At 43.7% G+C, this 26,248-nt stretch overlaps 1 protein-coding gene across 1 annotated transcript in view; it reads left to right on the top strand.

Moving 5' to 3' along the window:
* Nucleotides 1-15,741, top strand: part of PRDM14 (PR/SET domain 14) — a 46,601-nt gene extending 30,860 nt beyond the window's left edge. Inside the window, exons 6-8 of the mRNA XM_086966992.1 lie at nt 587-789; nt 7,396-7,497; nt 13,434-15,741. Coding sequence (XP_086823118.1) covers nt 587-789; nt 7,396-7,497; nt 13,434-13,661 — 533 coding nt within the window. The 3' untranslated portion in view covers nt 13,662-15,741. The remainder of the gene's footprint in view (nt 1-586; nt 790-7,395; nt 7,498-13,433) is intronic.
* The last annotated feature ends 10,507 nt before the right edge of the window (nt 15,742-26,248 follow it).

Here is a 26,248-nt window from a genome sequence, read left to right as displayed (position 1 = left end):
TAGCCCAAAGTGCCGCGCTATTGCCGTATTTAAGCGCTGTGTTTAGTATTTCTGTGACCTAGTCTGTGGTACTCGAATCTCAAAATTCGTTAAGACGAGTTCCAAATGAAATTCATGATTATAAATGTATTTTCTCAATTTATCAAAAGATGACTTGCTAAGGACACACTGTACATACATAAGCCTGGCGGGTCCTCTGTTTTTTTCTTTTTGTGGTCAGAGTATGGGTGGTTTGACATTTTAGAGACCACTTACAAGGGTTTTTTAGTCTAACTTGGACGACAGTTCCCGTACATTGATGTGTTTTGCGGTCGTGTATTTTTCAAATAAGATTATTTTCTGTGGTGCACATTTCCTCAGCATGTGTCCTTTCGTGCATTTCCGGTTTGACGGCGATTGAACTATTGTACTACCTGTTTTATTCGATTTTTTTTGTTGCTGTACGTGTGTGTTGTGCCTAGAAATACGTTACTTCTTTGAAACCCATTTTTCGGGGTGTTTTGTGTTGGATCTGACGCCATTGCTGTTCACATTCGTCCTCCACGTTGCACTGCCCCCGGCTAACTGGGTGTTTGTGTTTCTTTAGAGAACGGCGGGGGCTTCACCTGCGAGAGGTGCGGGAAGGTGTTCGCCTACAAGTACTACCGGGACAAGCACCTCAAGTACACCCGCTGCGTCGACCAGGGGGACCGGAAGTTCCCGTGCACCCTCTGCAACAGGTCCTTCGAGAAAAGGGACCGGCTGCGGATCCACATCCTGCACGTGCACGAGAAGCACCGTCCGCACAAGGTGAGCGCTCCTCACCTCCCTGAAATATTTCTTTATTTTCAGCTTTTGACTGTATTTGGGGAAGCACTGTGAATGAGGATTGCCACAAGAGCGCCCATGCACCCGGTCCTGGATGTTTAGCCACCAGTGCTTTGCATGTTAAGTTTTGAGTTCAAACATCTTTCATTTCTCAGACTATCAGACTATGCACCAAAGGATGTGTGTGTGTGTGTGTGTATATATATATATATATATATATATATATATATATATACACACAAAAAAAATATATATATTTTTTTCTTCTAGGGATGGTCACAACTAGGTAGTTATTGTTAGGTCTGCTTCTCCATAGAAAAAGCGTTTTTTGGTTTGCTAATAACTTTGTCCCTGTTTGACAAATCTTCTCAAAACTTTACCCGAAAAAAAATCATCCACCTGACATTCGTAGAACATTTCGGTTTTGATTCGTCAAGCAGGCCCAAGGAAAAAAGGAGTCCCCAAAACTAATAATCCTCATGCATTTTCCATAGACTTTTTTAGGACGGCCTATACAAAAACTGCTGAATGGAATTACACCAAATTCCCACCTTAGATCCTGGGGTTTTGAAGAACGTCCTATATCCCTGCTGCCCGCCACAGCAAAAATGCTCGAGGCGCTTCTCAATCAACATCTGAGCGCCTTTCTGGACGCCTCTAGTTTGCTGGACCCATCTCAGCATGGTTTTCGAAGGGCCCACAGTACCGAGTCTGCCCTTACTGTGGTCATCAATAATATCCGCTCGAAGGTCGACAAGTGCCAGACCACCCTTCTGGTCCTGCTCGACCTGACAGCTGCCTTCGATACCCTGTCTCCCTCTGTCTTGGTATCACGCCTCAGGGAGATGGGAGTTGGGGGGCCCAGCACTGAGTCTCTTGACCTCTTTTCTTCATCATAGAGAACAGAGGGTCAAGCTGGGTGAGTTCCTCTCCCCCGCCAAACCTGTGCAGTGTGGGGTCCCTCAGGGATCGTCCCTGAGCCCCACGCTTTTTAACATCTATGTGGCCCCACTTGCCAGGTTAGTAAGATCTTTCGGGTTGGAGGTGTTGTCATATGCTGATGACACCCAAATCATGGTTTCCCTCTCCCATTCGGTGAGTATCTCCGCTCTTAACTTCAGGAACTGTATGGAGGCAGTCTCTCAGTGGATGATCCTGAACTCCCTGAAGTTAAACGGAGAGAAAACTGAGGTCCTGATCTTTGGGGGCAAACAGGACATCTGGTCGAGCAACTGGTGGCCTCCGTCCCTTGGAGTGTGCCCCCTGCCCTCTTAATCCGCCCGGAATCTGGGGGTGCTGATAGACACCTCACTCTCCTTTGACTGTCAGGTCAGTAGGACTGTTTCCACCTGCTGTGGTGTCATTAGGATTCTGAGAAAGATTGCACACTACCTCTCTCCAGATGTCAGAAAGCAAGTCGTTGTGGCCCTTGTCTCTTCGAGACTGGATTACTGTAATGCACTCTATTCTGGCAACAACAAAAAAGCTTATCCAGTGCCTCCAGATAGTGCAAAACGCGGCGGCCAGGCTTGTTCTTGGTGCACCCAGCCTTTCCTCTGTCTCTTTAGCCAGGAGGAACCTGCACTGGCTACCCATCCAGTCTAGAATCTCTTTCAAGATCCTATGCCTTACTCATGAGGCCTTGTATGGAGCAAGCTCAGAAAGCAAAAGGTCCCTTCTATCTCCTTACTCTCCCAGTAGAGCTCTTCGCTCCTCCAACAAAAAACTTCTGTCTGTTCCCCGGGTCTTTAAAGCCAGGTGGGGAGGGAGGGCCTTCTCCTCTCTTGCCCCAAGGTTGTGGAACACTCTTCCCCCTTGATTAAAAGGGCAACCATCTATTCTGCCCTTCCGTAAAGCACTAAAAACCTGGCTTTTTGCAGAGGCCTATCTGTAATCCTGTACCGGTTCATATTACAAGTTGTGCCATCCTTTAGGCGCCTTGATGCCCTTGGGCTAAGTTGCTCGTTATAAGACTTTATTCATTCATTCATTCAGGAAGCTAGCTCTTGGTCGGCAGAAAGTGTTTTTTTGAGATTTGGTGTAAATTTGTTCAGTAGTTTTTGAGATATTTAGGGTAACAAATAATTGTATATTTTGGTACTTGGGTCTGCAAGAGTCGAGACTCTTGCGGGGGGAGCCAATTTAAAAGTATTCCGATTGACCCAGGGAGCTTCATTTCCATTGGGCCATCTCACTCCTACGGAAGTCAAGTTCTTGCGAGAGCAAGCGCTATAATTGGCTGCCATCCACATGAGAGAAAAATGGACTCAGGGACTTACTCCCCTGTCCTGAATAAAAAAAAAATATATATATATTTAAGGGGGCAGGGTAGGCATACCGTGACCCTCCAGGCCCAATGTGGGGACCTAGAGGGACCCTCATGGGGCGAAATGAAAACAACAAAGTGACAAAAATGCCACGATCCAGTGAAACTCTTGTGGCAACGAAAAATAGAAGACAATAAAAAAATTGCAGTCAGCCACATTCTTTGGTTTATGGCCCAGGGGATGTTTTATAAACGGGAGTGGGGTCACATGGCTCTCTTCCTCGAGCCGCCAGAGGCCCTAAGTAGCCCTCCCATGGGGCCAAACATAGTGTGTATGTGGACGGGGGACATGTGTCCCCCTTCTCTGAGCCTGCACAGGCCCCGGGGAGCCCACCCCGGGGCTAAAATTAGATTATTTGGGGAGGAGGGTTGCAAGGCCCACAACCCTGTGCTTCCAAAGGCCTGTGGGAATTCATCTTTGGGGCTAAAATTTGACAAAATGGGGATAGGGGGTTTTGCAGCCCCGCTCCCAGCGCCTCAAAGGGCCCCTGTGAGCTCAGGGATGAAATTTCACAAAATAGGGAGGGGGCTGGTGGCCTCCTCTCCGAGCCTCTAAAGACCCTGGGGATCCCACTGCTGGGGCTGATTACTTGAAAGGATGAGGCCGCACTTCATTTGTCATCAGAGAAGTCATAAATTATGTCATAGAACATGTCAGGAGTGATGTCATATGTGATGTTATGAGCAGTGCATTGCAGGACGCAAGTTATAGTTAGCTCTGCTAATATAACTGGTGAATTTCTGTGTTATTTTTGTTTTGTTCCAAACATGAATGTTGTCATTGACAAATTCACCTAAGATAGCAGTCCATTTTTTTGTAAGTCTGGTGAATGTTCTACCATATTTGTTTCTGAAGAATCTCCTACCAGTTAAATGAGTTTAATTCTGCACTGACACAAATGTATACCATGTTGTCTAATCATAGAAATACTTGCTAGTCAAACAAGCCACTTTTATGTACATAAGTAGCATGTATCTGACTCATAACATCCCTTGTTCAATTGAAAACAGTATTTGAAGAAATGTCACATTGTACTTTGGTGCAGTTTACAAAAATGAGAAATAATCACTGAAAGAAAAAATAATTTGAGTAGTGAGCCGGGAGAGACAAAATAATTAGGTCCTCAGGCCTTCTATTTGTTAAAAAAATATATTCAACAATGTATTCAGCACGTGGCATAGGGCCACTGGGTTGTTCTGTCGCCTGCAATCCTCCCGCTGAACAACCTGCAAATGAATCCTTTTTCTTGTGCAAATGCAGTTGCTTTAAAAACACAAAAAGGAACAATTTTACCATGTTTGGGTTAAGATAAAAGAACACACAATTTCACAACTGTTTTGTTTTAAAGTATTTTCAGTTAGGAACTGTTAGTATAAATTACATGATTTTACTTACTTGGCTTTAAAAGGTGGCATACTTCACAGAACTATCCTCACAGGTGAACTATTTATTTGTGTTTGGTGTTTAATTATTAGGCATCTCTGTTAGACATAGAATTCAACATATCAGTTTTTGATGTTTTTGCATATCCAAGTACAACTTTAGTGTACAACAAACCCAAACATAGGGGCAACATTCAAATCCTGATTCACAGATTGAGGATTTTTGAGTGTTAATCTGTTAATCTAGCAAATGAGTTTTAGACATATGAAATGTTTTCAGTTTTGTGGAATTTCCACATCTAAAAAGTTAGATTTTGGGGCAAGTTTGTTGACATTTCAGTGTAGTCCTACCCACAGTAGTAGCTGAACACCTGTTCACTTGTATTTTTAAGGATATTCATGGACTCACCATTTTAGGCAAATTTACTTTGGCCAAAAGCAAGAGTAAATCCATTTTCAGGGTATGAAGGGGGATGGAGCGCATCTTTTATTATTCACTTGGGGTGTAAAGTAAAGGGTTTCTATTGAGGGGAAACTATTTTCTCATGCAAAAGTAAAAAAATATCCTGAAAGTGCATACGCACAATAGTGCCATTCTTCTGTGTTCAGTATTTTCCACCTGGTGAAAATTCTGTCTGTGTACATTTTTTTTAATATATGTGAATTCACTCAAAGCTAAAGCAGCTGTTTTGCAAGAGAACTTCATGCATTCCTTGTCAGTACATGGAATTTCAGAAATGTGCTCCAAGCTCTTAAAGGGACATGGTCTGCTATAAAAATAAATAAAACTTTTCCATTTGAGGATACATTTGAGAGAGCATGCATGACTCCCCTGGACCTGCCTGCTCAACCCAAGGCTGCCCAACACGATTCAGAAAGGGAAAGCAGCCTCCCCTACTCTGGTTCTGATATCTGATGAGCGGTTTCTGACTATACTTTTGGTCACAAACCAGTGATACAATACTGTATCACTTGCAGTTAGGTAAGGAGCCCCTTTCATGCACAAGATAATTGTCATTAAGAATTAATTACAAAAGGGTCTTCATACATCTAATAATATTTTTGTGGTCGCAAACCCTGCGATTTTGTGAATCACCTAATTTGCTACCACAGACGTTTTGTGTACATCAGGCTGTTCCAAGAAACGACTGTTCGCTTCAAGATAGAATATCTGTGGGAATCACATGCTCTATAAGAACTCTACCACATAAGACAACGTACTAGGATGTAAACATTTATCAAGCGGTACGTGAGTGAGACAATGTGCGGAACAATCATTAAACAGCAAGAGCAAAAATCCTTACCGGTTCTCCTAATGGACTCTGATGAGTCTGGTGGGGTCTGTGGGAGTTAATTTCACCTATCAAGTTGAAGGATTGAAGAAGTTGTTTCTGGAAATTTTACATGAAGGAGCAGAGGCTGTTGGCAGTGGCATGAAAATGTAGGCAATGGTGTTCCAGTTGTAGGATCTAGATTGACAAATTATCTAAATCTTAAGATAACATAGGGCAGGTGTATTGAGTTAAAAGGAGGAGATCTATTGCTGTGTTACCTAAGTTTCTCTTGTGTTTAGGGAGTATGTTACAGTTGATTGTAAGCATTTGGCTTGTAAAAGAGATTAGATTTAGAAGAACTAATCTAGAAAGCCATATTGGGTTAGCTGTAGAGATAATTTTTGGGGATGTAATGGATCAGTCATTTGAAGATCACACATTCAGCTGTTTTTGAGATGTAAAGGAAAGTGATTGAGCTGTGTTGGACTGGGTGGGTGGATCATCATAGGGTTTTTATGGTTATGGGGACGGTCACCGTCATTTTGAAGTTTTGGGAAAAAGAAAATAAAGACCTAGGCTACCTGGGGAAGAATATGTGGTTAGAGAGTTTATATAATGTATTGGACACATGATTCAGATGGAGAACAGGAAAGGTTTTCTATTGGCGTTACTTCTCGTGATGATTGAGCTTTGGGTGGAGTGGGGCTGGAGAGGGCAGAATGAAGTGTGAATAGAACACAGATGGGGTGGTATGATGGTCTGGATTTTGATAGAGGATAACTTTGTGAAGTTCTCAGCAACATGGCAATTTCAAATGATAGCCCCTGATTCATGGGTAAGAGTACGGAGAGCAGTGGATTTGAAGCCATGAGATATGTGTTTGGAAGTAGGAGGATTTGGCAGTTCTAACTACAGAGGGGTGGTGATGTCGGAATGTAGGTCCATTTCCAGGTATCAGAGCAACTGGTTCTCCGAAGGTTACCAAGAGTATAAGTCTTGCTGATGCTTACCTTGTAGAAGGTGTGAGTGGTCCATAGCAGACAACAGAGTTTCTCAGTAGTGAAGGTGTGGATACAAGGCACTGAAATCAGTTTTGGGGTGATTGATGAACAATGGTGCATAATGAGGCAGAGTGGCTAGAGAGTTCTTGGATGGTATCCTCTCCAGAACAGGGAGTGATACTGGTCAAGAGTTTGTTTCAAGCTGGAGGTTGGAGAAGCAATTTAGGCAACATCAACTGGATATTCATTTGAAACAGTGAATAACTGAGGTGATCTAAGGGTGAACTGCGAGGGCTGGAGATGAGGCTAATGGGGTCTCCTCTGGCTTGAGTAGGCCATCAGTGAATGTTCATGAAGTCTTGGGAAGAGTCCTAGTATGCTCAACCTTGCAGCACGCATTAAGCACAGACCTCATCAATTCTACCCACAACCTATATGTAGGCAGTTTCTTCAAGTCTCACATCGGAACACTTTCTTTTAATTGTGACCTGCACTGTATCATGCCTAACTTTACTGTAGTAAATTGTTGTTTGTTCTGAATAAATGCCAATTGTGTGTAGTTTCTTGTTAACTTATAAGTCTGACCTGTATACTTATTTTGTAGTGTTCTGTCTGTGAAAAGAGTTTCTCGCAGTCCTCCAGTCTGAACAAGCACATGAGAGTACATTCTGGTGAACGGCCTTACAAATGCGTCTACTGCAACAAGGTAATCTTCATGGAAGGCAGTGGATTAGCGGGTATCTGGTTTGTGTCTTGCTCTTTACTCGCATTTTTTAGTTTTAGTTTGACTACTGAGGGAAAATATCAGGGCTATTATTTTATGTGTACACAGTGCGAGTGAAAGTATCTTATAACTGTGAATGTATATGTTCAACTAAAAATAGGAATTATTTTAGATCGGGGTAGGACAATCGCACCGATCAGCAGCTGGTTCTATTGTGCACAATATTTAATGTTTTACTCAGGACTTTAAGTGGGCCGGGTCTCAAGGGGTCTGAGCACCGGGAGTTTTGTAAAAGAGGCCTCGAAACGGGTCTCTATCGGGCTCTGTTTTGAGCCCTGGCACAGGCGGTCCGTTTTTTTCCAGACTGCAGAGACAGCAGTTTACTGTCAATGCAGTCCGGAAAAAAGTGCCAGGGCACAAAACTGCCAGATAGAGACCCGTTTCGAGACAAGCACATGGATGTGCGCTGCCCGCGTTGCCCACCCTGCTCACTTCTCACTAATGGAGAAGTTACAGCATGATGTCATGCCAGGTGAGCTTTGTGGGGGAAGGGAAATCCTTTAGAGAGAGTCATTTTCTCTCTGGATTTCCCTTCTCTTTCTGAAACGCAAGAGAAGCAACATTGTGGTAGGGTCACCAGGGATTTAATTGGAAGCTTTTTCAATATTATATGTAACAAGATATAGTTGCAGCTTATTTATCTTATGCAACTAATAACCATTGACAAAGCCAATAGTTTTTACTTGTTTGTAGGTATGATGTTACTTATTGTATCACATATCTGGATGCAATGACAGAAACAGCAAAATACAAGTTGGGCGGCAGACTATACCAAACAAAGATTTTTAGCGCAAGTGTTTAAAAACCACGCCCCTAATTAGTGGCCACGCCCCTTTGAGAGACCCCCCAGTTTTTTCATCCCAGTTAAAGCCCTGGTTTTACTACCTCAAAAGTGTTTACACCAATGTGAGTGTGGACTACCAAATTAATTTCACAAATAACCCCAGGCCTTTGTTGTATGTGCTAAAAGATCAGATGTAGGATAGTGGCGAAAAACCGTGTTTCTTTCTGCTCAACTATCCCCAAGTCTGATTACACCACAAGCACAAATTGCAAACAACACATTCATGGTGTTTTATGTAGGCACATACATCTAGACTGCAGAATAAGATAATGATGTAAGCGTCATTAAAGTATTAACGGGCGTCTACTGACCATTCATGATTAATTCAGACTATAACACAGTGTGGTAGAACATGCAAGTACAAACCTAAAACAATATATAATGCGGACGAAGGTTGCAAATGTTGCATCATAGTGCTGGAAAAGCTCAGATGATCCCCACACTAAAATAAAAGGCTGTTGTGTGGCCTCTGCGCCCTAATAAAGCACAAAATGCACGACTACAGCTCCCACAAAGCACCAGAATCCGAGTCCAGAGAGCTGGAGTCAACCAATTTCTCCCTTAATCGCATTTGAACTAAGAAGAAAGAATTCCATCAAGCAAGCTTGCCGCATAAAGCAATTGAAACACGGAGGGAACTGTGTGCAGCCTATTTCGCTACAGCGGGACATGAGCAGTATAATAATAATAACTTTATTGATTGGTTAAAAAAAAAAACGTTACAATTTAAAACCAGACTCATTCATACAATAAGAATGACCACGATTAGAAACGGGGGAATATAAATTACTACTACAAAAAAATAAATTGAGAGATCATTGTGAGCTTTATTTATTTTTTATTTATTTAAAGAGTTTTATATAGCGCTGGCTAGACCCGAAGGTATCAGAGCGCTTTACATGAGAATCAACAATGTAACAGAACAAGTTCAACAGATTACACACTACATCAAAAAATAAGTAGTACAATTAGGAGGGGGAGAGAAAGGACAGAGAGAAGTAGTGGAGGGGGCAGGGGAGGTGAGAAAGGGAGGATAAGGGAAGAAACAATAAGGAGAGACAAAAAGAAGTCTGTCTAAAGACCGACTGGGTAGGTGACGACCAAGGAGAGAATCCGCGGCCCATCTCCTCTATAGCTAAACCAGGTAGCCCCATCGGGCGTCAGACAAAATAGTTCAGTCTCAATACATTGAGAGGGGAGACAAGGAGGGACATAAAATAGAGGGAGGAAACGGGAGGAGAGGACCGGAGAGAAGAAAGGAAGTGGAACAATGTGGTTCAACAATATAACCAAAAAAGATCTACAATTACACATTACATCAAATAATCAGCAATGCATTGGGAGAGGAGAGAAAGGAGAGAGAAAAGTAGTGGGGGGTAGGGGAGGTGAGAAAGTGATGATAAGGGAAGAGACAATAAGGAGAGACGAAAAGAAGTCTATCTAAAAGACCGACTGGGTAGGTGACGACCAAGGAGGGAATCCACGGCCCATCTCCCCTATAGCTAAACCAGGTAGCTCCATCAGGCATCAGACAAAATAGTTCAGTCTCAATACATTGAGAGAGGAGAGAAGGAGAGACATAAAATTGAGGGAGGAGAGGAGAGACGAAAGGAGTGGAACAATGTGGATTCAACAATATAATAGAAAAAGATCAACAATTAAACATTACATAAAGCAATCAGCAACACATTGGGAGAAGAGAGAAAGGAGAGAGAAAAGTAGTGGGGGGTAGGGGAGGTGAGAAAGAGACAATAAGGAGAGACGAAAAGAAGTCTGTCTAAAGACCGGCTGGGTAGGTGACGACCAAGGAGGTAATCCACAACCCATCTCCCCTATAGATTTACCAGGTAGCTCCATCGGGCATCAGTCAAAATAGTTCAGTCTCAATACATTGAGAGAGGGGAGAAGGAGAGACATAAAATAGAGGAAGGATGCGGGAGGAGAGGACAGGAGAGACGAAAAGAAGTGGAATAATGAGGTTCAACAATATAACCGAAAAAGATTGACAGTTAAACATTACATCAGACAATAAACAATACATTAGGAGAGGAGAGAAAGAAGAGAGAAAAGTAGTGAGGGGTAGGAGAGGTGAGAAAGTGAGGATAAGGGAAGAGACAACCGTAGAGACGTAAGGAAGTCTGTCTAAAGACCAACTGGGTAGGTGACGACCAAGGAGGGAATCCATGGCCCATCTCTCCTATAGCTAAACCAGGAAGTTCCATCGGGCATCAGACAAAATAGTTCAGTCTCAAGTGTCGAGGGAAGAGGTTCACTCAGAAACAGGGTGGGGACAAGAGGCAGGGGCAGGTGATGACAGAGGACAGACGCTGGAAAGAGTAGGAGCGGAGAGGGGAGAGGGTAGGGGGAAGAGAGAGGGGGAAGATCAGGTCAGATCGATGACCAGTTTTTTGATTGTCCAGGATTCGCAGTACATTATGAAGAGGTCGACTGTGGCGGCCATCTTTTGGTCAGGCAAAGTTCATTCTTATTTAATCCTCAGGCTGATCAGGTTCATCCCAGTAGGTGAGAAACCAATGATTTATTGTTTCAATCTATTTTGCAGTCTTTAGGCTGAAGAAGAGACAACCGGGCATCCCAAGGGGAGTAATTTAGAATCCTGGTGACGATCGGCGGCAGGCGCCATTTTGAAGTCAGGCGCGTTTCAGAAGGAAAACTCGAGGAATTACAATTGCTGGCTATGCCCAGAGGGTTATTACCGAAAATAATCAGGAACCCCCCCGCCACCGAAGCACACCAATGAGTCACCCAGTGGTTCCGGAGATGACCAAAAAGCCCCCCTGATCATCGTTCTCCGTCTCGCAGTAGGAGTCAGCAATGGCGGACGTTGTCATCCTCGGAGCGACGTCCACTCATTTCCAGTGCTAGGGTGGTGAGACACTTCCCGTGACACCTGCCCTACCATGACACCACTACTCCTGGACCATGCTTCCTACATGCGTACTCCCATGGAGCCTGAAGTGACTCTTGTGAGGGATACGAAGGAACAGCTTCTCTCGTCCCTACTAATGTCCTGGCCCTGCGGGCCAAAGGCATGAGAGTAGAGGAGCTAATAGTGTTCTGCTTAAAGGCCTCACTCTGGTTTTCTGATATTATGGTCCTTAGTTCGATTGTTGAGCCTTTTCACTCAGCTGCCAGGCTAAGATGAGGAGGGTTTGGTTGCAGTTGTGGCTTCCAGCAGTTTTGATGCTTTGTGAACAAATTTTGTGAGCCCAATGTTCAACTTAGGGTTGTCAGGATTTAGAGCAGCCATTATTGCCTGGCGGCAGGATTGAACTCCCAGCTTGATCCATTGATCCTGCAATAATGACCGTCTGACCATGAGCAATGCAGGGCATACACAGACGATGTGCTCCATTACTTCCGAGTGATAGCCACACAACCTGCATTCAATACTGCTACCTGGACGGTGCTATTGAGGAAGGTTCTTTAAAAAGGGCCAGTCACCCATCCTCCGGGCTAAAAACTTTTATTTCCAATAAAGTGCATATGTGCGTGATAGGTAGGGCAGCTGAACACCTAGTCATGAACAGTATCTGCATCTACCATGGTCAGGGCAGCTTGTCTTTAAAAGGGCGGAGAGACACTTCCCGTGACACCTGCCCTACCATGACACCACCACTACTGGACCACGCTTCCTACTTGCGTACTCCCATGGAGCCTGAAGTGACTCTTGTGAGGGATACGAAGGAACAGCTTCTCTCGTCCCTACTAACGTCCTGGCCCTGCGGGCCAAAGGCATGAGAGTAGAGTAGCCGTACCCATGCCTAATCTCACTGCCCCAGGCAGGGGGCGGCTTTCTCAAAATGTCTTCAATTTTCAGATGTTATCATGATCCTCATTAAAAGATGATGCAAAGCTGATGGAAACGGTTTTAGTGTGCCCATATGTATCATTGATGGTACCGCTCGCGTATGCTTCGACACATGAGTTTCGAAAGGTGTTCACTATAAAAATGTTGCTGCAGTTGATCAGCTGCTTGATATGGCATGCCCGTTTCATCCTTCTTGAGTTACTTTATCGTCTGACCTTGTTAGCCTTTCTCGTATTAGAAAGAAGGGATTCTGCTTTTTAAACCATGCTTGCTATAGGGAAACACGTGTATACTCCATATTAAATGTTTATTGGTTTTCTACTTTTAATAACTGTCTTAGTTGCAGATAAAATGCGTTTTTTACTCTGTCACTTTGAACAGTTGCATTCCTAGATAGACACATTCTTGCATCCTCGAACACTAGATCGAGTTTTTTTACAGATCTTACTACTGCCTGAAAAGGAACGGTTCAGTGCTGTTTAGCTTTTAAAAGCTTTAAATGCCCATAGAGCTCTTTTTAAAACCTGTTTATTCATTCGGAGTTAAATGAATGACTAATGAACTAGACTAAATGTATCCTTGGTGAAAATTATATTACAGTGAAAATAAGGTCTTGTATTCCTGGCCATCAAAGTTGCATTTGTCATCCAACATTTTAAAGCTCTTTTAGTTTTCTAAGATTTTAATGTTTTTTGAAATTCATGTCACTTGAGAATGTAATAAGTGTATGGTATGCGGGTAAATTAGGCCTATGTGACATATTTGTCAAAGTCGGAAAGAAATGTTGGTCATTTAGGAAAATAACACTGATGAAGCTAGTGAGGGCAATTGAGAGGTGGAGCTGGTTTTGGGTACCAGTGAGCGGAGATTTACGGCTGGTGAATCTGAAATACTGTTCAGGGGACCTGCTATATCTCAGGAATTAACCTATCATTCCTGCCTAATGGCAGAGATGGTGCTACAAACGCCCAAAAGATGCATTTTGTACTCAAAGCACTAGCCATAACATGCAAGTGACCTTCTGCACAAGTTGACACCATTAATTACTGAATCCACATAACCTGTTTTGATAGAAGACTAAGTGGTCCTTCTTGAGTTGTTGTTCTCCAAACTTATTGCTTACATGGCCACATGTTCTCTCCATTGTTTAATCACCTAATTATATTAATGTTTTTGTTCCAGGCCTTCACCGCATCAAGCATCCTGCGCACACACATCCGCCAACATTCTGGGGAGAAGCCCTTTAAGTGCAAACACTGCGGCAAAGCCTTTGCCTCCCATGCCGCTCACGACAGCCATGTCAGGCGCACCCACAACAAGGACAAAGGGTGCGCTTGCACCGTGTGTGGGAAGCCCTTTCTGGCCCTGGAGGAGCTAAGATATCACATGCAATTCCATGCAGGCCTCTAGCCCGCTGTGAAGAGCTGTCAACACATGGACTTTAGAATGCAGCCTCTTCCAATGATTTATTTATCAATTTTGTGCTCACACTCATGTATGTTGTCATAAATATTTAAGTGCTGTTAATAATCGGTACTGTGGATTTTTTAAAACAATGTACTATACCGTTTATACCCTACTAAATCAGTGGAACTGATGTTCTCTGTAGGAAAATATATGTCCGTGTAAACCATGTGTTTTAGTATTTTATAAATGTATACCATGTCAGTGCTTTTCTGTATTTGGCAAGTCAAAGATTTATTTTGATTGCAAATCTCATTGAACAAATATGGTTAGCTTCAAAAGAGCATACTCTTTCGTTGTGGTTCCTGTCTTTGAATTGTGCACCTCAATGCAGAGGTGGTGTACACGTCAGAATTCCATTCTATTTATTTGTTTGCGAGCAAGCATTAGAAAACCTAGCATTTATATCTGTCAATTTATTCAAAATAGACATTTTCAGCATGAGTGTGAGAGGTGTTTATCATCCAATCACCAAAAGTTGGTATTACTTTGAGGTGATGTCATTGGTCTCTTAACTCTATTTGTCATGGAGTGGAACCAATGGTTGTAGCCCCGGACGAAGACCCCGCCCCACGCTCATGGGGAGGGTATTAGACTTTGGGGTCTCCTGTGGAAGCTGCTTTTACAGTTAAAGGGGAGTGTGGTTTGCTGGCATTCCAACTCCGAACCGACTAACTTATTCAAACTAATCGATGGATGAAGTGGCTATCTAAGGTAACTGAAGCAACGTAAGAAACGGATTGACATGCTTACAATATATTCAGTTGACATGTACTCTTTTTGGTGGGATGAGATGCACGGATCAGTCACAGCTCTCGTCATCCTCATAGGAAGCACGTGCACTTTATTATTTTATTTAGAAGGGAGGGACCTGTTAACTGCTGGCAGCCAGCTTTTATATTTTTTAATTCACCCTATTGACAAGAGACAAAAAAGTCGATTTTTACGTGCCAGATCAAAAAAAAGGTTTTTGTTTGAAAATAAAATCACAGCGATGAGCACAAATATGACTACGGGGCAGCATTTGGGAATATAATTCGTTGACCGACCATTTGCAGATGATGCCAGAATTGTGGGGAATAACCGCTGTAGTGACTTTTCTGTTTTATTGTATTTTCAATTGCAACATTTTGTTGTCAGTACTGTCTGATTTGCACTAATGTTTATATGTATTGTTGCACAAAAGTGATGTTTTCAACAGGTGTTTATTTTCGACAGCAATTCGTTTTTTTTGTCACATGTTGCACCATCAGTAGCAAAGGGACATGATTTCAAGCTAGAAATATCGTTGTTGCACCCACGCCTAGCTTGAAGGTTGGACATAAACCTATTCTAGCCTCTAGATATTTCATGAACATCAAAATTGATGAATCGTGTCAGTTGTGTCATAAAAGGATCTCAAAAATATACTTGAAAAGTAAACAGTTGGTTTGTTTGCTGGACCTACTGCTGGCCATCTAGTTGAACGACATTGCAACATGGCATATTTTCTCAGCTCAGCAGTTGAGAGGAAGGAGTGACACTGAAAAGCCACAAAGAGGAGGACTGTGGATGATATCTGTTGGATTCTGCTGATGCATTGAGTATCGGATTCAGAGTGGGAAAATTGAAAGTCCAAGATCTCTGCAGTGGCCTGACTGATGCACGGTCATAAGCCGGGTTAAGGATTGATGGAAGGGGTAGGTTCTTTTTGCAATCCGTTGTGGGATGATGATAGTATTCTTAGCTGACTGACTGGACCTGCTGCTTTTCTGTGGTGGTTGAAAAATAAGTTGAACAACCTCAAACTTCCACCTGACTCCAACCACCTGAAATAGATGTGGACGAAAGGAATATCCCATGGCGTTCACCCATGGACAACAGTTTCTGTTTTTAACAATAGTACTTTTAGAGTGCAGATATAACAACTCTTATTGAATATTTAAAGCCCAGCTGAGAGGCATGACTTTTCCAAACTTTGTGAATACTTAGAGGAAGTGGTCATGTGTGCTGCACTTTTTTTGGTGTTTACTAGAATCCGTGAGCATGCATCTGTTAATGTGTGCTTTCTGTGAACTCGCATACTGAACTAGAGTGAAATTTAAGCGTGCCTGTAATAAAATGTTATCTTGGTGATAGTGAAGTCTTTTGTCTTTTTATTTTGATATGGGTACAACCTTAGTGGGTTGGCGGGCTAATGTAACTTTTATTGAGATTCCCCTCTGTGGTCGATGAAGTCCTAGATTGAGTCGCTCAGAAATGGACGTGTTCAGTAATGAACTGGGCATATGGCTGGATTGAATTAGAAGGCACTAACCCGACCTGTGGAAGTTCTGTGATCAAATTGTATAATTTTAGGCTGCTCAAGTTTTTTTAGATGTTCCCCCTGTACTCCCCTAACACCACCTAAAGAGCTGGGGAAGGCCACTCCTAGCTCAGTCATCTGTGACACCCTGCAGGGGCGGCTCTAGGCTCATGGCGGCCTTGGACAGGGAGCGTAGGTAGGGGGCCCTGGAGGAACGGAGGTGCGGAGGCCAGTGGAGACGGGGGGGGGAGGTGTGAGGGTGTTTGGAAGTGGAACATAGCCGGAGGCCGCCAAATCCCTGCCAGGGGCCGCCACGCAAATATGTATCCATCCTCAGGGGATTATTATATTAAGGATATATATTGGCGTGGCGGCCCCTGGGGTTTGGCGGCCCTGTGCAGGTGCACAGCTTGCACATGCCTAAGGCCGCCCTGCACCCTGTATGTGCTCCAGCCAGGCATGGCAATTGTGAATTGCTGCAACCAAACAGTTTTTACCTGAAGTGGCTCCCACCATGAACTGCTTTTGGACAAAAATGTCCGCAATGAGAGCTGGTATGTCGAATTTAGGTGGTACATCAATGGTAGATGTGAATTGAGATACAACATCCAGGCCACTTTCTTTAAATGGTTCTCTAGGGACATTATTCACAAAATGGCGGTAGCAAGATGTCTGCAACAATTGACAACTGTCTTCATTGCCCATCTTGATGTTGATGTGCCTCATTTATAGTGCAGTGGTAGATGGTGTTCTAATGGCAGACCAACCCCTGTTTCTGCTATTAGATGCTGGTTCTTTGCATACACTGCTCCAGTGAAAATCCCATCCTTTTTGCCCGGGCAGTATGAGACTGAAAAATCTTTCACTGTTCTGCATGTGCTGAGAGAAAACATTCATGTCATGAGGAACATTAGTTATGCTGCCCCCAATTTGGGTGTAACAGGTTACGACAGTTAAAGAACAGAAGAGGGGCCCTGTGTCTAAAGAGATACTACAAAGGGAAACAACCCGCCAGGGCGAGAACAAATGGGAGAAACATGAGAAGGGGCTGTTCCCTTACTAGACAGAGATCAAAATTCAACTCACATCAGCAGCTTACCCACACACAAAAATACAGAGAAAATTTATTCAAAAAAGTTTTAATTTTCATTTTTTATATAAATATAGATATCAACATACTTTTCTTAGATAAATAATTCCATTTGGACAGTAAAAAGCATTTAGAGAGAATTTGACATAATCATGAGTGAACAAAAACAGTATAAAAACTAGGACACGCACAAACAATTCAAAGAAAGGCATCAATTACATCCATTCATACATTCAAACATCACTTTTATACAGTCAATTTCACACACAAACATTCACATCCATATCACTTCACACAAGGACAAGAAAAGCGCCAACGCGCGTTTCGGACAGATGCCAGTAAAGGCTTCCTTCATCAGGGCGCACTTAGGATAGTACACAGGCAGGCAAAATGAATAATGTCTGTAACACGGTCCTGAGAGGCGGCCCTAGATAACAGCAAGGCTGGGGGAGGGTAATCTAAAGACCCTAAACTGACGTGACCCCTTAGGATATAATAGAGGGTCTGCAGGTTGTAAATGATCATGTAGATGCGGAAAATACTCTCCAGGTTCCGCAGATCAGAATATCGCAATTAGGGATACTCCCGCAGGGGATCCAGGCATTCAAAAGGAGCAAGGGTGCAAATGCAATTCAGCAAGAAACATCCAAAAGTCTCAAAAAGATTAACAGGAGCTGAGTTAATACAGGTAATGACATAGGAGCCTGTAGAGAAATAAGGGCGACCTCAGTTAAAAGGTTCTCAGAAGCCCTTTATAAATGGTCGGATGGAAACGAGAGGTATCCAGCTGGTGCATCACTTTGATTCAGAAAATAGAAGGCCTGAAAGCGACCCGAAGGTCTAAGTATAAGTAGCGTCCTCGATGGCAGCAGACGCGGAGCTCCTTCTCCCTGCGGCGCGAAAGTTCGTCGGTAAGTATGTTGATATCTATATTTATATAAAAAATGAAAATTAAAACTTTTTTGAATACATTTTCTCTGTATTTTTGTGTGTGGGTAAGCTGCTGATGTGAGTTGAATTTTGATCTCTGTCTAGTAAGGGAACACCCCCTTCTCATGTTTCTCCCACAGGTTACGACAGACCATCAGGGCATCATGGTGGCTTTGCTGCTCTGGATCATTTTTCCTTTGAAGTGAGATCTGTTGTATATGTGATCGCTGTTTCAGTGGAAAAAAGTAAAAAATGTTTAACTTGGGAGTCCTGGCTAATGTGGTGCAGGTGGTTCTATGTCCAGAAGTTGGCCTAAAGCTGAACATATATTAGTTTTATTACATATCAAGCGCATATTCTCTTCAGTGAATGGCTTGATGCTAAAAATTCAAATGCCATCATCAGCACCTAAGCACAAATACAGAAAAGTTGTAAGGCTGAAAATCTAGTAAAAAAAAAAGAAAGGTCTTATGTGGTTTCCATAAGGTAACATAATCCTGCATCCTTCGCAGACAGATGGGCAAGGAATTCCATAATGTAAGGCCTAGGCATCCGAGAGACTGACTTATGACATGTAGTAACAGATTTGAACTTAAAAAGATGACCTCACAGGAGTCTACCTTGAGAATCTTTCCCTGAGCCCGAAATTATCAGTGCTATGAAATTATCTGTGCATAATGTACAGGGACTTGAAACTTATTCTCTACTTTTCAGTCAACAAATGGAGATTTTTTCCATAGTTTGAGACATGATCAAACCTTATCAGAGCATCTGCTTTCCTAGCAAAGAAACGGTCATGGAGGTACGACTTGGGACTGAATGATCGTGTGGCGCCCTGCAATTTTAAGAGACAGAGGGCCAGATGTAGGTAATCCCCAAATACCGGGTCCTTAATAGCGATTTTTACCGAATTGCTATTAAGGACTTGGTATTTCTGATGTAGGTAAAAAATTCGCGATTTCCCATAAACCAGTAAAAAAATTACCGAATCCCCATTACCGAATCAGTATTACAGATTCTGTAATACAGATTCGGTAATTAGCGATTAGGTAATTCAAAAATTCTGTAATTGTCGAATCAGCCAATCCTTTGCATCCACATTACCTCACGATCAGGAAGTGGCCACACCCATGCAGGTGCACTGAATCTGTAGCTGTTGGAGAGACAGGGAGCAGCAGCAAGAGCAGAGGAGCTGCACAGCCAATACAGAGGAACTGCACTATGGCCACACAGGAGAAGGGGAAGGATGCTGCCGGAAGGAAAAGGAAGCACAAGTTTAGTGAGAGGGAGTTGGAGGTCCTCATAGAGGAAATGGCGAAGACCATGACCAGCTCTTTGGCAAGAGATCACTGAACATCCCTGAGTCCCAGAAAAGGAACATTTGGCTGGCAATCCAACAGAAGATCAATGCGATTGGGTCACACATCGCACAACTGAGGACTTAAAAAAGCGATGGTATGACCTGAGGGAACGTGCGAAGGAGAGGATGGCTGACTGGCAGAAATAAGCGGGGAAGACAGGCAGGGGAAGCTCCACATCGCCTGCTCCTACTGCTCTAGACCAACTGGTAGAGTCCACCCTCCAGCCAGAGAGCGGCAGTGACATCGGGGAGGTGGATAGCTCAGCAACAGCATCCAAGAGACAAGGTAAAAAGCATGCATAGCATGCTCTCTCCCCTCCCTAACCACAATCCCCCTACAATAATCCCAATCCAGATCATGTTTTATGTAAATTCAGCAATGCATCATGGGAAATATAGTCCCTAAGAACTGGTAGCAAATCAGCCAGTCCCCAATAAGCATAGGCATGTCACACACATCAATAGATGAGATAGCGGAGGTCAGACAGCTAGAATGTCAGTTGTGAAATTTATTTGCAGACAGATGCTGGCAGAAAAGTGAGTAATAGTACATTTGTTTTCCACAGGCGGAACAGAGCCCCAGGCAGCAGAAAGGGAAGACTGGAGATGCCTCCAGGGAGGAAAACAGAATTGAGGAGGAAGTTCTGTCACCTGCAGATACTACACCAACATCCCCACCACCACCACGGTCAAAGAGGTACACAGTGGCTACACTCCAGGAGATAGATGCCACAGAGGAGGACAGGCAGGAAGCCCAACAGACCACACTGGGTGAAGAGACACAGGCATCTGGGGCACAGTCCCCCGTGGAGGAAACCACCACAGGTGCCCGTAGACGGCAACAGAGGTCACAGAGTCCTGTCGCTGAAGAATCCAATGTCTTTGGACTGGATGGGCAGATGCTCAAAGTGCAGCGCCTGCAGGGGAAGACAATGAGGGCCATTCAAAGACAGATGGTGGTTAACAGGAAGGTTGACGACATGAAGGAGGCCTTCTACTGCCTCAACAATACTGTGGCAGAGGGATGGAAGGAGGTATCGGAGGCAATGAGGCAGTTATGTGGCAGAATGGATGGTGAGCGCACTGCAAGGCGGAGAGACAGGCAGGTACTTGCAGGCTTCACCATGTCTGTGAACAGGCTGTGCAATGCAACCCATGTGCTGAGTCGTAGATCTGTGGCCACGCATCTTGAATTGGCAAAGTGCAGCTGTGAGGTTACTCAGGGCCTGGTCACAGTCACCAGTGCCATAGAGGTGATGCAGACTAACCAGATTGCTGCCACTGTTACAGGGGATGAGGACGAGAGTGAAGAGGCAAGCAGTCGCAGCACTGAACCCCCCTCTTGCCAGAGAGCCGAAGGCGCAGTGCGAGGCATGGTACTGCTGCAGGACGCACCGCTGGTGAGAACAGTGTGCATGCTGAACGCAGCACTGGTGTGAGGGGGCGCAGGAGATAGGCACGGCCCTCTGATCCCATTCAGTTGTGGATGACGTAACCCATTGGACACATTGCTGGTGTTATGGTGTGCTGGACAATTGCCTGTTGTAAGGTCTATTAAACACCCTGACACAAATGCATTACCTGGCTTTGTCTCATTACTTACTCAGAAATAAGTTTGTGTGATCTCTGACCATCTCTGTCTCCCATCTGCTGCAGCTGCGCTGCCTGCTGCACTGTGCTGTGGCTGTGTACCTTCCTCATCCTTATCCTCCTCTTCAGAATCACATATTTTCAAAGGTGTCCCCCCTCTTAGTGGCAAGGTTTTGCAGCATGGCACATATAGCTACGATTTTGCAGCACACCAGGGCCTGGTACTGCCGTGCACCTCCACTTTGAGCAGGCAGCGGAACCGGTTTTTGAGGAGTCCAAATGTTCGCTCAACCACATTGCGTGTTGATCTATGTACAACATTGTATCACCTTTCACTTGGAGTGGATGGGTGCAGGTACGGAGTCAGGTTGAAAGAGCGCACCGCATAGACACTGTCACCTGTGTGTGAGAAGTAAGTAAGTAATTCACAGTCTACAATCGCAGCAACAGGTGTATACTTCAGGGGGTGTCACATGTACTTACCTAGCAGGTAGCCTTCTCTAAATTCACCTGCAAGGAGACGGGTATAGATCCCACTGTTCCTGAATATGTATGAATCATGGGTGCTCCTTGGGAATTTTGGAACTATGTCGTTGATGATGGAAGACGCATTATGTATGACTTGGACATTGATCGAATGTGTGGACTTGCGATTGCGGTAGAAGTACTCAGTCGCAGCAGGGAGGCAGATTGGTATATGTTTCCCGTCAATGCAACCAATGACGTGTGGGAACTGGGCTTTTTGATAAAAGTCCAACTTGGTCTTCAGCAGTTCTGCCTGTGTGCAGGGGAATTTGATGTAGTGTGCCATCCTTTGCAACATGGCATCCAGGAATTTCTGGAAAAAAGGCGACAGGCAACTCTGTGAGACTCTACCTGCCACAGCTATTACCCCTTGGTAACTGCCAGATGCCAGGAGAACAGGCAACACAGTACCTGTACATGAGTGGGTATTGTGTGCGTCCTTGGTGTCTGGTGCTCCAGGAGTGGATGCAGGTCCCGTATCAGGCTCAGGATGGTGTTTGGGTGTAGCCTGTACCTCTCATGGATTTCAGCCTTAGTCAGTTGGAACAGTGTAATGCTCAGTCTGTTCACGTGCTCCTCCCGTCTCTAGATCCCCAGTCCTGCTGCTCGCAAACGTAGACGCCTTGCTATCACGTAGAGGGCCACCATTGTGTTCACACTGTTGCATTTTGGGGCTGTTTATATGCAGTGCACCTGATTACCACCTTCTTTGAGTCAGTGCTAATTACCGATTCTTAAATACCGATTTTTAGCAAATTCAGTATTACCGATTTTTGTAACATAATATTTGCGATTTTTTACCGATTCGGTATTTTTGTCTTTCAATCGGTAAATAAGGAATCGGTAACTAGTTTCCATTATTTTTACTGATTCCTTATTACTGATGCCGTTCGGTAATACCTACATCGCATATGGCTAAATATCAGTCGGTAATGCTGAAATTTACAGAATTTCGGCGTTACCAACCAGTATTTAGCCACCAACATCTGGCCCAGGGTTCTCAAGTAGCTGCCATCTGAAGTCCTTAACAGGCCTCCTGACAACAGGATTTTTCTGGCTGAGGTCCCCAGACTGATCCTTTTTTTGGAGAAGACATTTTTTCCAAAGACTAGCGGCCAGAGATCATCGACAAATGAAAACAATTGATGAGATTATTCTGTTTTATTGGAATTCTTTGTGGCATTAGAATTATTTTGTAAAGGTTTTGGAATTCTTCATGGTATTAGAATTATTTTGTATTGTATCAGAATTCATTTTGATATTGGAATTCATTGGAATTGGTCTAGACGTCTTCTGTATTGAAACCTTTGGTATTGGTATTTGCAAATAATTCGAATTTGTATTGATCAGTCATGTTGGTTTGAATTGTCAACAAATATGGGCACTAAGGGGCCGATTCCGAAAATGAATCCGTACGACGATTCGTATTCAAAGCCGTTTCCGTACGATTCATACAAATCCGTCCGAATCGCGTAGTACGATCCGTAGGATAGAAATACGTCTGAATCCGTGCGAACCGTATGAAATACAAGGCAAAATCCGTACGAATTAGACTCTCACAGTGAACCGTACGATTCGTAAACATGTTGTACGACCCGCCAAGTACGACCCGGAGCAGATAATGAATACACGATTCGTACGGAACACGTCGCGTATACGCAATTTGTACGGAGAGCCACACATTCACATTCGCACCGTATCCCTAAACGCAAGGGGTGTACGCACCGTACACCTACGGCCTTGGGGTGTACGAACCGTACCCCTACACGCCGTACGCCAACATTCATGGGGTGTACTCATGGGGACATTCGCACCGTACCCCTGAAATCCAGGGGTGTACGCACCATACCCCGACACACCGTACCCCTGCTATCATGGGAGTGTACGCAGCGTCCCCGGGGGGTCCGTTTCGTAAGCATTTCGAGGCGAAATCTGCTTATACGGATGTTTGAAGCTCCCGTAGAAAATGAGTCGTACGGAGTGTTGCCGATACGATTTGTACTTGCAGGGTCGGAAAATACAGCTTCGATCCGTACGGACATCGCGTACTGCGCGTTCCGAATGCGATTCGTACGGATCAGCGGGTTGTATGGTCTTCTGTACGATTCGTACGGAGAACTGCTTTGGGTACACATCGTACTAGGTCGTACGTACGGGTACGGTTCTCCATACGAATCGTACGGGAAAAAAGCTCTGTACGGCTATTCGGAGGAAATTTGCCGAATCTGAATCAGCCCCTAAGTGTACCAAATTGTAGAAATCCATTTTGAATTGTTGTGTAAATTGAGGGAATACGATAGACAAAGAAATCCCCACTTTATTTGAAGATAGCCCAGGTTGGATTCTGATGGTAAAGAAAGGATTATCCACAAATGTGTGCAACAAATTATGGGCCAAGTATTCTAAGGAGAATGAGTAATTACAGTTGCTTTGTAAAAGAACTTTTGATCTTGCAAAATTGCAGTACTTACAAGAATGTTTGATGCAAAGAAAAGTATGCCCTGCAATTTAGGAAGTTTTCAAAATATGGGAAAATTATGCGCGCATGCTAGCAGTGAAGGAGAAACTAAATAGAGAGAAAGAGCAGAAAATGTTAGAACAAGCTAAAGTATCCAAATTCAATGCTAGGATAATACAGCAAAACATAGGACAAACAGATAGGGAACTTAAGATGAAGATTGAGAAATGTCCTGTATCACAAACGGCGAAAGCGGGCTAAAATGAGGAAGACCCCTTCCTCACAGACCTTTTAAATAAACCACCCTGTATAGCCTGACAACCTGCTCCCCCATTGCCCAGGCAACAAATATGGCCTCTGGTGCAGATAGACCCCAAAGCACCTCTGGCACCTCTTGTACCTTTCCCATAGTGCTAAATATTGTCCAGAATATGCCCATTTCAGGAGCATCAGTGAGTCCACTGACAGGGTCCAATGTTAATAATACCCCCATACTGCAGGCAGTTGAAGGGTCTGTCCCCTCCCAGTCTAATGATTCTACTGAACGCTCACCACTCATACAGTGGTCATCAAATAAATATTAAATGCTCATGCGGCGTTCCTCTTTTGATAAAGCCACACCAATGAGCACATAATTAGACAAACATGAAAAGAAAATAATTAGGGCGATGGCTTGTGAATGGATGGATGGAAAAAAGGGGAAGTAACAAAGGAAAATGCACTTAATACATTTCACCCTATGTCCCCAAGGACTAAAAATTATGTTCCCAATGTATGGCACATCACCTAATCAATTTATTTAGAGAAATAGAAAGAAAAACAGAGAGTAGTGACATGTTACTACAAGAATTAAGACCGTAATGGAGGAATAGCGATGTATCCACCTTGTCTGGAAGCAAATGTGAAGATTGGTTTGAGCAGGGTTACGCATGTGCCTCCCATCTACTTTTGGGAATTCCAGATTCATAATAGTGATAGTGAAGAGGAAAATGCTAGTGCAGTGAATATACTGCCAAAGAGAGAAATACATCCTTTGCCCTGCTCTGGTTGGGAAAGTAAACCCTGTCCCACAGTTTGTTCTTGGGGCATGGATAAAAACAACATAAATGGCAATAAAAAGGATCTCCCTGATCCTAGGAAAGACCCAAAGGGAATCTATGACAACTTAGAGCAAGCCACTAATATTGACCCCATGACTCTAAAAGATATGGATATTCTGATTGGCTATATTGCACCTCGTGAGATATAGGATGAGGTAAGACTGAATGACCAAACTGAACATAGTATTTTACGGTTGTCTGAACTATTGATTAGAAGATTACTATTAATTATGCCCAGAGAAAAGGTTGATTGAGATAAATTAACAGCATGTAACAAGAGGGAGAACGCAGAGGTAACTGCTTTTTTAGCAGACTTGAAGAAACGTTCAAGGCTCACAGTTGGCGGGACTTGGCAACAGTGGCAGGGCAACGCATATTTGCCATTTAGTTTGGCAATAATTTTTTGCTGATGTAGGAGACCGCATAAATACATATGAAAGTATGTGGACAGCAAGAGTCTAACAGAATTGTTAGCAATGGCTTGTTATTATGAGAATAAAAGAAATGCTGCAAAAGGGAAACAGATACAAAACTGAAAGATTTAAAAATAAAAGCATTGATGCAACAGGCATATCCAGAAAGAGGCAGAATCCAGGTATTTGGAAGCAATATGAGGGCAAGAGGAAGTAGTAGAGGAAAGGCTGAGAGCAGTCATATCCACCCCCACAGAAAACAGAAACATGCTATAGTACTTGTGCCAATTGTTTGCAAGAAGGTCACTGGAAGAATGAATGTCCTTTTCTTCAGGGAAAAGGATATGGGCTACAAGCTGAAGTAGTGAGAGGTGGGGGCAGAGGTAGAGGCGGAGGACAAACCAGGACAGAAAATGCAGAGCACGGTGTAAATGCTAATTATTTTGATGGATGTAATAATGCTTTTCATGCACAAGATTATTGGGATAAAGAGTAAGCATGGGCCAATTTTGCTAATCTGGCGTTCGCGAATTTGCGTATGTGCGAACTCGCAATCCGCAAAATCAGCGAATTCTCGCAAATTTGCAGATTTTTTTTTGTTCGCAAGGGTTTCTGCCAGTTCGCGAGGGTTTTGTACCAGTTCGCAATTGCGAACTTACTTGTCGGCTCGCAATGGTCGCGACTATGTTGTTTCTACGTCTGGTTCATCATCACAGGTTCACAGCACCTCTGTTTCACCACTGCCACCCTGTTTCACCCATGCCACCCTCTGGTACATCAATG

Source organism: Lissotriton vulgaris, chromosome 4_1, assembly GCF_964263255.1.
Source record: "Lissotriton vulgaris chromosome 4_1, aLisVul1.2, whole genome shotgun sequence".
NCBI classification, from domain to species: Eukaryota; Metazoa; Chordata; class Amphibia; order Caudata; family Salamandridae; genus Lissotriton; species Lissotriton vulgaris.
This window is presented reverse-complemented; position numbering and strand designations above follow the sequence as displayed.